The sequence below is a fragment of the Hermetia illucens genome, chromosome 3 (assembly GCF_905115235.1).
Source record: "Hermetia illucens chromosome 3, iHerIll2.2.curated.20191125, whole genome shotgun sequence".
NCBI lineage: Eukaryota > Metazoa > Arthropoda > Insecta > Diptera > Stratiomyidae > Hermetia > Hermetia illucens.
In genome coordinates this window covers 160,354,635-160,368,055 of record NC_051851.1, presented here as the reverse complement: position 1 = coordinate 160,368,055, position 13,421 = coordinate 160,354,635, and the positions used below count along the sequence as shown (strand labels likewise).

General features: G+C 43.3%; 1 protein-coding gene across 2 annotated transcripts in view; it reads right to left on the bottom strand.

Annotated features, from left to right (window-relative positions):
- Positions 1 to 13,182, bottom strand: part of LOC119653180 — a 60,262-nt gene extending 47,080 nt beyond the window's left edge. For both annotated transcript variants that reach the window (XM_038057732.1, XM_038057734.1), the window contains exon 1: positions 12,887 to 13,182. In XM_038057732.1, coding sequence (XP_037913660.1) covers positions 12,887 to 12,912 — 26 coding nt within the window. In that variant the 5' untranslated portion in view covers positions 12,913 to 13,182. The remainder of the gene's footprint in view (positions 1 to 12,886) is intronic.
- Positions 13,183 to 13,421: the final 239 nt, after the last annotated feature.

The window sequence follows — 13,421 nt, the reverse complement described above, 5'->3', positions numbered from 1 at the left end:
TATTCTCGGGAGTTGGTGGCATCAAAACAGCTGATTGGGATCCTCGAGACGGTCATTGATAGCCACCTACCGTAAAATTACAATATCGTATTCAGGAAGTCCTGGACTTCATTGAGCTTTTTATAGAGATTTTCACCTTTACTACTCCAAAATGAAAAAAGTGAGCGCTTTCAATAATGAGATGCCATGGTTCAAAAATGTATATTTCTATTAAACTTCAACCCTAATATAATGGATGAACTTCCTAACTAAAAGGACGTCCCGATTCAAGTCGTGGACGACTTTTCATTACAAGAAAAGATTCCTCGAAGGACTTTACATTCCCTCTATGTTGGTTTGCGTCAAATATTTTTAGGGCCACTTACATGTCTACTATCTTGAGATAGTAGATTCCTTACCATAGTCATCAAGCTCCGCTCCTTACGTAAACATATGTAGTTCTTTGTTGGAGATTGCGTCGGCCCACATTATTCCGAAATTAAAAATAAAAGTAAAAACTATTTTGCTGATCACATTGCAGATATCTTAAACAGCTCGCCAAAGGATCATTAATGACCACTAAAAATGATCCTTTCTCCTTCCGGGATAATTTGAATCGGGATAGTACGATGAGACGCCGAGTGGATAAATATGACATTTACTTGGGATTCTTGCCTTAATTTTGCTCAGATTTTCACTGTCTTCCTCTGCCATGTGATAGGAGGACGGAATTGGCAGTGGATAGGTTACACATTAAGGAAGGACGAAAATTCCACTGCGGGCTATGCTATGCTGTGGAATCCACTCTCCCTAGAGTCCAACGAGTGGATCGCCCCGAGGGCATTTGGGGCAGAACGGTAGAGGACGGGTCTGAGAGTCTCGGGAAGTCGTGGGGAGAACTGAAGCGCATTTCAGGTAAATGCGAGCAGTGGTGCGTAGTTGTAGTTGACGCGATATACGCCATCAAAAGGCGAAAGGAGAAACAGTCCGTGCAATTCATCGGCTAAAAAATCATAAGTCGCCAGGAGCCGATGGAATTACAGCCGAATTGGTTAAATATGGAGGCGACCAGTTACACCAAGTGGTTCATCAACTTGTGCTCAAGGTATGGGACAGCGAATCAATGCCTGACGATTGGCAGCGAGGCATAATCTGTGTCATACATAAAAAGGGAGATATCACACAGTGCAGCAATTATAGAGGTATCACGTTGCTGAGTACCATCTATAAGATATTCTCCACTATCTTGCTAGGCCGGATAGCCCCATACGCCCAGAACATCATTGGCCCATACGAAAGAGGCTTCACTCCAGGCAAATCAGCAACAGATCAGATTTTCTCTGTGCGGCAAGTGATGGAAAAACTGTTGGAATATGGACAACAGTTGCACCATCTGTTCATCGACTTTAAAGCCGCCTATGATAGCATAGCCAGGGTAAAACTGTACACGGCCATGAGAGAATTCGGTATCCCGACGAAATTAATAAGACTGACTAGGCTGACCCTGACCAATGTGCGAGGCCAGATAAAAGCAGCAGGATCACTCTCAAGACCTTTCGACATCAACAACGGTCTACGACAAGGGGATGCGCTATCATGCGTCCTCTTTAACCTGGCCCTCGAGAAGGTGATCCGTGATGCTGAGGTGAATGCAAGAGGTACGATCCTCTTCAAGTCCACCCAACTACTGGCCTATGCTGACGATATCGACATCATGGGAAGAACCACCCGAGACGTTCAAACTGCCTTCATCCAGATCGAGCAGGCGGCGCGAGATCTTGGGCTGCACATCAATGAAGGCAAGACAAAATACATGGTGGCAACGGCAGCACCGAAGACGAATCAACCAACAACATCAAACCGCACTGGTCAAACACAAGCACGAACAAGAATAAGGATAGGGGAATACAACTTTGAGACCGTTGACAATTTCTCCTATCTAGGGTCGAAAATCACAACCGATAACAACTACGATGATGAAATCCGCGCACGGTTGTTGTCAGCCAACAGAGCCTACTTCAGCTTACAAAGACTGTTCCGCTCGAAACGTCTCACCATAGGGTCAAAGCTCTTACTGTACAAGACTATGATCTTGCCAGTCCTCATGTATTCCTCGGAAACTTGGGTTCTTAGCAAGAAAAATTGCGAACTCTTGGCCGTGTTCGAGAGAAGAATCCTCCGAAGAATTTTTGGCCCCCTACATGAGGATGGACGATTCCGTAGCCTACACAATGACGAAATCTATGAGCGATACCATGACCGTCCGGTTGTGGATAAAATCCGGCTCAATAGGTTACGGTGGGCGGGTCACTTAATCCGTATGGATGAAGATGATCCCACCCGGAAAGTCTATAAGGGCAATATCTATGGTAGGAAAAGAAGACGAGGCAGACCCTGCCTAAGATGGAGCGATGGCGTGGGCCAGGACGCCAGACAGCTTTTAGGGATATCGAATTGGTGGACCTCGGCGCAAAACCGGGATGTCTGGAGTTCCTTATTAAGGCAGGCCTAGACTGGATACCGGTTGTTGCGCCGTTGATGATGATGAAAAGGCGAATATATTAATTTGGGGAATCGCCATTATTCAACATTACACACTGCCCAGGAATACTTAGGAAAGGCTTTAATGTGACACACCAGAATTCTTATCTTTACCCGGGCTACTTCTGGCGAGTTTCTTGTTACTTTGCACTCTGCATTTGAGGTCTAATCCAAGACTATTGAATTTTGTTAGTATACATTTGGCTAACTGGTTTATGGGCAATCGAGGCAATCCAGCCATCTGATCTGCTGAAGGGTCAATTCTCATAGCTGCCCAGAACCTTCTAGTGATAGTTTCGTATTGTTTGACAAAAATGGTTAAAGTTTTCCCAATAATGAAACCGGGAGACATTCTGGAAAAAGTATCCAATCCCAATAAAAATATTGATCCCCGAATATTGATGTAACTGCACGAGATGTTGGTTTTGAGTATAGATATTTCAAAAATAGTGACACATTATTTTCTCTTTTGCTTTGACGTAATTCCAATATGTACTCAACAGTTTGCAATTGTTCAGAACGGATGACGCACTCATGAGCTGAATAAATTGCGCGAGTGCAGAAAGCCTGACTTTGCAATAACATCAGTTTGTAAATATTCTACATAAAATACATATTTTATGTTGATGAACTAGAGAACTCAATTAAAACATTGTAAAAGATGTTTATATTGAATTTTCTGCTGACCGATACGAAATAGTCCAAAATGATTAATATAAAAGTTAGCTAGCAGCTAAGGGTGTCAGTTTACTTCTGACATTCAAGTAATAACCTTCACCAAGCAAAATGAATACCATTACCGTCTTCTTCTCCCTCGTCGTTTTGATCGTTGGAACTCTAGCAGTACCAACTCCTGAAGCTGCACCGGAACCTCTGGGATTTGAAAGGAATCCTAACAACTTGCAAATTGATCCAGCTGTTGCTTTTGATGGTATCGATCTGCTACGACAGAAGAAATCATACGCTGCACCAGCGGCCCCTGCCTATTCTGCACCAGCAGCTCCTGCCTACGCTCCACCAGCCCCGGCCTACGCACCAAGCAAGCTTTCATACTCAGCTCCAGCACCATCGATTCCCTGTTCGAAAGCCATTATTGTCTCCTGCGCCCCATCAGTTCAACCAGCTCCTTGCTCAGCACCAGCGGCGTACTAAACGGGTCCAGGATGCTACAGCTATATTCAACTTTGTCTTTGTTTTGTATAGGATGTTTCTCGATGGTCTATGGAAAATAAAAGTATTTTTGTAGAAATATCAGTTTTTGACTCTCTTGGCAATGCAGGTTTTGGCTCATCATTGGTTCCTTCTAAATTATTAGGGGAGGCAATGTTGTTAGTAAAGAAGTGGTCTTCAGGTTTGAACTCCGAGTTCTTTTTTCTTAGCAGCGTTATGACTTCAGTGTTTGATTTCTTGATAGCGATGTATCCAATCCTCTGCTCGATCCATCCAGGTTCGATAGACATTAACTTTCCTTGCGACTCTGACACATCTGACAATTTTTTTTATTTTTGAACTTCCAATTCTAGATTAGAGTTGGTGAGTGATCCAAGTGCTGGTGCGACAAAAACTTTACACGAACTCCTTGGACACCTTGAACTATTAAGGAGCAGGTAAAAAGGGATATTCATCCAAAACTCATAGGGACAGGAAGGAGAAGTCCTTCCTTCATTCAACTTAGAGTAAAAATAGACAAATTGTTTGAATTTATGGGGAGCAGTATAATATTCATCAAGCAGTTGTCTTTGGAGACTTTTCAATACGGCGCAGGAAGAAAGAAGGGATTCCTAGGAAGGCTGGAAACCGGCTGCTCCGACAGTATTGCAGGCAACTCAAATGACACCTAACCAATCTGCCATTGTGGTGATTTCTACCAGGCATCTAAAAGAAAACGGCCTATTGTTCGTTCCTAAAGCCGCTATTAAAGGTGCGACTATCCACATTAGTGAGGAAGCCCCCACATGGCACGACCAAAATTAATGAAACCAAGTCATGGAAAACTAGGCTCCGCAGGATTTTTCGAGGCGAATGTACTTTTCCTTTAAATAGATCTAGGGAAAACCTGCCTCAACATAAAATGCCATGTAGGTGTTGTCGGAAAGCTTCTCGATATCGATGGAAAGCAGCTGAGGAAGTGGTGTAAATTTGCTATATCCATCAAGGTTTTGAGGTGTCCTTTGATGCGTTCCAGGATTACTTTACTTATCATCTCTATAGCAGCAGAAAACACACTAATACTCTTCCAATAATTGAACTTAAGCCATTTTTTAGGAATTATAGGGATCATCTCCCTTCCTCACTCCTTGACAAGGAACTAAGATTTCCAGAATCTACGAATAAGTGGCAGTAGAAATTTCGCAGAAACTGCTGAGGTCGCAAAGAACGGCTCCGCGTGGAGACCGCCAAGATCCGGGGATTCACTCCGGTTGAGCGTATTGATAGCAAAGATGATTTCGCTTTTATTTAGTGGAGCAATCCATATCTGCATGCTGCGGCGGCTTCGACTTCAAAAAGTGTAAGTTGGAAAGATGATATACGGTTGATAACTCACGTCAAGTCACCCCATCCACCGTTCACAAGACTGTCGGCTTACGGCCAATTTTTAACTCCCGGATACTGTGACGATCTTGCGATTTCCAAGAAAGTCAAAGTCAGGGAAGACAGGAAATTAGGGAAGCTAACGAAAATATAATAAATAGGAAGTGGCATAGTGGAAAAACGAAGCAGAAGAACAGTTTCTAAATACGGATGAATTATCGTCCGCTCTACTCGGGCAGACAATAATGGAGTTGGCCGAATTCATAAAGGACAAAGACATTGTGCAATAAGCCATCAAAAACTTGGTCAGAGTTATTCAGGTTAAGCACAACAGTAGCAAGGACGATAAAAATGCATCGAATAGAGCAAACGTCACACAGGCAAAATAAGTCACACCCCTCGAAATCCACAGGAGGAAAACTCGTAAAGAGGAGAAGAGATACAGCGAACGATTCTTTTAGAATCTCGCAGGACGCCAAGAAGCTAAAAGGCCTCCCACAGGAAAACGGAAAACCCAACAAAATAACCAACATTTTGGAAGCAGTGGCGCTGTCTTCAATGAGCGCAAGAGAGTTAGAGCTTTCAAAAGAACCCGGGGAAGCATAGACCAAGGTTGGCGGGAAGAAAAATCCTGCATGCAAAAGAAGATTGCACCCTGAATTGATCATCATCTCTAAGCAATTTGGAATACCGAAAGCTGCACGCTTCGAGTATGAAAGGTTTGTGGTCATCTTGTGGGGGAAATTTCCTATTCACTTTTCCTCATTCGCTTATACCTCCAATTCAGAATATTCCTTGATATACATATGTAGTTCGAAACTCCAACTCTACCGTTCATACGAGTTTACTTTATGTGATGATGACGTCATACACGGCTTAGAGAGCGACAAATTCACAGGAAATACATAAATTTGACCTTTTATACTTTTGTTGATAATAGTTAGACTTTTGTCAAACTTTCCAACATTATGCATAGTTATTAGTTATAACTATAACCTGTACTTCTAGGATAAACTTGAGGGCGTTTTTCGGCAAAATTTCTAAAACATGGTAATATAACTTTATTTAAACAGATATCGAAATGGGATGCATTTTGAGGCCTCGATTTCGTAAAGATGCGTCATTAAACATACTAAATGGGCCCTTTCATTTGATACCCCACACAACCATATTCGGTTCAATCCCCTTTTACATATATGGGGAGCCCCTCTCAAACTGAACACAAAATTGCGTCACTTGCTTTATCTAAAGGAATTGACAGAGCACACCTTCTCACCAAATTTTGTGACAATCGCTTTAACCGTTTCCGAGTAAATCGGCTGTGATAGCCAGACAGACAGACATACATCGAATATAAACAGACACGCGAAAAGTTGCAGTGACCCATTACGAAAAGTAAAAATTATTGCTTCAAGCGACTCTGTGATGAGGCAGACTTCGATCCATGGGGAGGGGCATACAAATCGGCGATGTCGGTAGTAAAAGGCAAAGGATCCCTCCCATTCTGTGCCCTAGATTATTGTGGAAGATAGTTATGATAATATTTTCCTGAAATTCGGAAACAATCTTCCCAATGATACCAATAAGTGCCGAAAACATTCCTCCAGTAACTACGGACGAAGTCCTGGACGCAGTGAAAAGACTGTGGGATATAGCAGCTCCGGCAATAAGAATGGCAACAAGCATGTTCGCATAGGTATTTAGAGACTGCTTAAAAGATTTCGAAGACAGGTAAGCCGATAGGTGAACCAACATCCTATAGACCTATCTGTCTTCTGAATTCAATAGGGAAGGTGCTCGAGTGGGTAATCTATAACCGGCTATATCCAATAATTGTTAGTAGTGGATATTTATCAAAAAGGCAGTTTGGTATCCGGAAGGCTTGATCAGCGGTTTATGCTACCAAACTGGTTTTTAAGCGACAGAAAATATTGCACACTGGGGACCCTCGACATCAAGAACGTTTTAACTTCTGCCAGGTGAAGCTATATCATCGAAGCGCTCATCACGGCGCAAACGCCAAAATATATATTAAATATAATCTTCGACTATTCCGACAGCGGAAGATACTCTATGATTCGGACGAAGGGTCGAAGATATATGATATAACCGCAGGAGTAAGTAAGCAGAAGCAACTGTGAGTTTTCTCCTCTTACCACTAACCGGCTATTGTGTAAGTCGACTGCAACCAGGTCCTGGCAACAGAATTGTCTCAGCATGGTTGCCTCTAATAATTTTAATATCAGAACCCAGGCTTTCGGTCTCTAGGATCTTTTATCGAAGAAGATCTTAGCCCGTCTCACTGATCCAATACCACAGATGTTGTTAAAACGAACCCATGGCAGTCCTGGAACTTTACCAGCCTTGTCGTCAGTAGATAAGAAGAGGCTGTCATGCTGCAGGTTAATTTGACTAACACTTATGTTTGTAGATATAAGTGCAGTTTAATATAAAATCCGCCACTAACTGAAAAGTCTGCTGCCTTCAGTGTGGATCTCGCCGGGGTTACCAACTAGTCCTCACCTTCCGCCGAAAGTTCCGCTTTCTTACGTCCGATTTTTCTGGACATCGTCACAATTGGAGGCGTAGCATTGACCATGTCCTCATTCCTAAGAAACTTCGCCTTCTTATGCAGTGCCTTCCGTTGTCGTTGTGGATGAGAAGGTTCTGACAGGCAAGTCTGTAGTCCCTTCTCCTTTGCGGTTGAAATTTTCTTCTGCCGAGCTTTCCTCTCCCGCTTATTTGGAAGAGTTAGGCAACAGTGTTGCCGACAGGCTGGTCATAGTCAGGTTTCCAGTTATTCCCATTAACGGAGTTGTTGTACTATCCTTGCTGGCTGACCGGGTGTAGGTTTTCACCTGAAGTGGGGAGCCTGTGTTCCACAGGCTTCTCCTTGGGCAACTTGAATCTGATGAAGCCTCCAAAATCCGTGCCTCGGCCACGACTGATTTCTCAAAGTCGCGGGTGGATTCGAAGTCTGTGACTTCTTACCACTTGGAAAGTTACAATTCTTTAATATCCATAGTTGAATGCTATAATCTTCATCGTCCTATCAAATATTATTATGATTCCCCGGGACTGCTCAGTGAACTGCGAGAAAATCGGTATGGTTGAAGCGATATGATACCGTAGAACCCTGGCAAAATCTTCCCTCCTGCTTGCATCGTTTGCCAGTCTATTCTACAGAATGAACATCTTAGAAGGAACATAAATTCCATGGGCGGTCAAAGGGTAGTATAGATCCCAGGGCGAAATGTGGTTTGGTCCCCACGATGGAGTATAAATCCTGGGAAATGCTTGCTAGACCAACACTAACAGCTCTACTATTAAACCCTATCTCCATCTTCACGTGGTGATCGCTAGGAGTTCTTTTTTTATGAAAAACTGCAGACGGAGAAGGATGAAGGCGAGTCCCCCGCGCCTAAAAACGGGACAAAATGTACAAACTGGTCCTCTAGGTTGGGGTTTGGGTAGGGCTAACAACCCTACCTGGAAAAAACTTGTTACGAAACCACAACAGGAGCCTTGGACAGGATGAATTTTAAAACTACGAAGCCGCCAACAGCAACGTATAAATGATGTGAGCATTTTCGCATGGAACGTGCGCTCCCTGTACAGACCGAATGCTGCTGAGCAGCTAGCCGATGCTCTGTCCCAATATAAGGCTGATGTAACAGCGTTGCAAGAGATGCGATGGACAGGGACCGGTTTCCTGGGGAAGAGTCGTTACACCATATATTATAGTGGCCATCCAGTAAACCACCTGCTCGGAATAGTCAGTTCTTAGTCAGCCAAAAAAAGAAATCTGCTGTCATCGGCTTTGAAAATGTAAGCGAACGGCTATGCACTCTGCGCTTGCGAGGCAAATTTAGAAATATAAGTCTCATAAACGTTCACGCCTCTACAGAGGAGACTACAGAGTCGAAGAAGGATACTTTCTACGAGGCAGTAGAATGAACCCTCCAAGCCTGTTCCAAGTATGATATCAAAATGATACTTGGAGGTTTCAGCAGTCAAGTAGGGACGGAGCCTGTATTTAGACGTCGGTTCCCATAGCTTAGATAGAGATATCAATGACAACGGACTACGGATTATTCAGTTAGCAGTATCGCACGAAATGGTTGTTGGAAGTACCTGGTTTGCGCGGAAAACGGTCCACAAAAATATGTGGGCCTTTCCAAACGGGACCACTTTCAATCAAATTGACTACGTGCTGATTGAACGCCATCATCTCTCAGCCTTGATGAATGTCAGAACATATAGGGGGGCCAATATAGACTCCGGCCACTATCTCGTTGGTATGGTGCTCCGAGCTTGAATTACGACACCATCTAGAGTCCCTTCTGACAATCAGGTGAGAGTTAACACTGAAACCATCCTTAGCACAGCCTTCCGTAACACTTATAAGAGGGAAATTATCATCATCAATGGCGCAACAACCGGTAACCGGTCTAGGCCTGCCTTAATAAGGAACTCCAGACATCCCGGTTTTGCACCGAAGTCCACCAATTTGATATCCCCAAAAGCCGTCTGGCCTCCTGGCCTACGCCATCGCTCCATCTTAGAAGAACATTATCATGGATACGGCCAGAAACATACTTGGCCCAGCCGCAAAAAGAGTTATAACGGCTGGTTTGACGATGAATGTAAGTTAGCAACGGAAAGGAAGAATGCTGCATACCGAGTAATGTTACATTCTCGAAGAACGTGGGCACGGACAGAGACTTATCACGAATTCCGTCGAGCGGAGAAGTGACTTCACAGACTGAAAAAGGAAGCCTGGGAGAACCAAAAAGTTTGTGAATTAGAAAAGTATAGGGAGCAACCGCACCATGCGTGGAAGTTTTACCAACAAGTCAGCAGGATGAAGCCTTAAATACCTCGATGCTCATCCTGCTGAGACAAAGAGGCAAATCTGATTTCCGACAGAATGGGGATATTAGAGATATGGGTTGAGTACTTTGATGAGCTACTGAACAACCAGAACATCGGCGAGTTGGAGGTCCCGCCAACTGAAGACGACGGACAAACACTGCCACCACCAAGTATAGGAATGCAATTCATCGGCTTAAAAATCATAAGTCACCAGGAGGCGATGGCATTACAGCCGAATTGGTTAAATATGGAGGCGACCAATTACACCAAGTGGTTCATCAACTTGTGCTGAAGGTATGGAACAGCGAATCAATGCCTGACGATTGGCAACGAGGCATTATCTGTCTCATACATATAAAGGGAGATATCACACAGTGCAACAATTATAAAGGTATCACGTTGCTGAGTACCATCTATAAGATATTCTGCGCTATCTTACTAGGCCAGGTAGCCTCATATGCCCAGAACATCATTGGCCCACACCAAAGAGGCTTCACTCCTGGCAAATCAGCAACAGATTACATTTTCTCTGTGCGGCAAGCGATGGAAAAACTTTTGGAATATGGACATCAGTTGCATCATCTATTCATTGACTTTAAAGCCGCCTATGATAGCATAACCAGGGTAAAACTGTACACGGCCATGAGAGAATTCTGACCCTGACCAATGTGCGAGGCCAGATAAAAGCAGCAGAATCACTCTCAAGACCATTCGACATCAACAACGGTCTACGACAAGGGGATGCCTTCTCATGCGTCCTCTTTAACCTGGCCCTCGAGAAGGTGATCCGTGATGCTGAGGTAAATGCAAGAGGTACGATCCTCTTTAAGTCCACCCAACTACTGGCATATGCTGATGATATCGATATCATTGGAAGAACCACCCGAGACATACAGACTGCCTTCATCCAGATCGAGCAGGCGGCTATCGGGGCGAGATCTTGGGCCAACGTCAGCACCGAAAACGAACCAACCAACAACATCAAACCGCACTGGTCAAACGCGAAGAATAAAGATAGGGGACCGTTGATGATTTCCCCTATCTAGGGTCCAAATTCACAACCGATAACAGCTACGATGATGAAATCCGCGTACGGTTGTTGGCGCCCAACAGAGCATATTTCAGTTTACAAAAACTGCTCCGCTCGAAACGTCTCACCATAGGGTTAAAGCTCCTACTGTACAAGGCAGTGATCTTGCCAGTCCTCATGTATTCCTCGGAGACTTGGGTTCTTAGCAAGAAAAATTGCGAACTCTTGGCCGCGTTCGAGAGAAGAATCCTCCGAAGACTTCTTGGCCCCTACAAGAGAGTGGACCATGACCATGGACCATTACCGTTTGGCTGTGCACAAAATACAGTTCAATAAGTCGCGGATCCGTATGGATGAGAATGATCCAGTCCGGAAAGTCTATAAGGGCAATATCTATGGTAGAAAAAGAAGACGAGGCAGACCCTGCCTGAGATGGAGTGATGGCGTAGGCCAGGACGCCAGACAGCTTTTAGGGATATCGAATTGGTGGACCTCGTCGCAAAACCGGGATGTCTGGAGTTCCTTATTAAGGCAGGTCTAGACCGGATACCGGTTGTTGCGCCGTTGATGATGGTTATGAAAAATCCCATGCCATGTTGGTACGAATAATATTCACAAAGAGCTCCTCTATCTTCTAACCGTCTCGATTTTTTGTTCTGCAAACCAATGGGGCTGAAATTTCAAGTAAAAACGACCTTGCAAGCGCATGGAAAATGCACAATTATGAAAAGACGTACAACAGGGAGGAGATAATTACGATTGAACTAGGTATATAAGCCAAAGGGATTTTTTTGCTGGCCACAATTTTTTCATTTCTCTTATTTTTGGGGTCCCTTTTGCTAGTCTAAACTGGTAAATTATTGTAAATGTTCATTTCAGAAAGGTTCAGATTCTTAGAACTTTCAACTACAATCTTCATCAATCAAAAGGCATTTGAGAATACGGAAAAAGTGCATTAGATCTATAATGTCCATAACAGCAAGAATATAGAAATACATCGACCATTGCCACCATGAGAGTTTCTTAACTTTTATTTCACAAAGTAGCTTGCGTCCGCAATTTTTTATTAACCTATTTGCAGTCTACCGGGGCTCATTTCTGAAACAAAATTTATTGAGAAATTTTGCAAATTATTGGTATTAATCTAGAATGACTGCGAAGTTGTTTAAAGTATTTATGCTGATTCACTATTATTGAAACGTATAAATACCAACATGCGTTCTGCAAAAGATTATCAGTTTCGCTTTCAGTCACAGTTAGTAAAACACTCTCATCACCATGAACACCTTCGCAGTAGCTTTGATCTGTGCCATCCTGGCTGTTGGAACTTTGGCAGGACCTACTCCCGAAGCTGCCGCAGAACCCGCATCAAAGGCTAGTGAGAAAAATCCCGGTCATCTGCAATACGATCCCGCCCTTGGATTCGAGAATAGCGAACTGCTCCGTCAAAGGAAGTGGAGCGCTCCTGCCTATGCTGCCCCAGCAGCACCAGCCTACGCTCCAAGCAGCTTGAGCTACTCAGCTCCGGCTCCATCAATTCCTTGCTCGAAGGCCATCATTGTCTCTTGTGCCCCATCAGTCCAACCAGCTCCTTGCTCAGCCCCACCGGCAGCGTATTGAAAGGATTAGGATACCTCATCGTTATTGGATTCCGTTATGACATTGAATGTTGACTAGTGTTATTAAATAAAGGATAACGTATTTTGGAATATGATTTTGTTTCTATTTGAATTCTGCTTCAGAAGATGTCGGAATACTGGGCTTTTAGGTCATAAAAGTGTCCTTAATGGCATGGAGTCCTCCGTAAATATGTTCTACTACTTACAAAAGACGGTTAAAATGTCCAGTGAGCGCTACCAAAAGTCGTTGTTGAAAAGGATCTCAAATCGGGATCTTTTCACTAAACATGAAAAAGTTGAATCCACTTACCTTGGTACTGAAATTGCGTGGCCCATTACTATGAATAGATAACATCTTATAACACACTACCCGAATCCAATAGAAAAGTTTGAACTTGCATCTATAATATAAAATATCTGATTTTTGGATTTTTCCTTACATTGAAATCCAGAAAACTTTTAGGGAGTTATTATGTGTGAGGGGATAAATTTTCGATGGGAATTTAATAAAGGATAATTTTGGAAATGTGTTACATCCGAAATGTTAACATTGACAAAATTATGACAAAACTAACTGAAGAATTTTCCTGTCAAGGACTTCTGACTTTATCGGATTGGTTACTCTAATTAAATTTAAGGGTATGAACTGAATGAAATTATATTTCACTGACCGAGCAGAGGCAGTTCCTCCATTCTAGAAGTTTAGAGAATTTCTTAGAGCAATCCAACCTCTACTCAACTCTCCAGTACCCCAATATCATTTAATTACCAACTGATTTAACTTTATACGATCTATCGTCTACCGGACGAGCCATGAGTGTGTAGGGCCGGACTGGGAGTAGCTT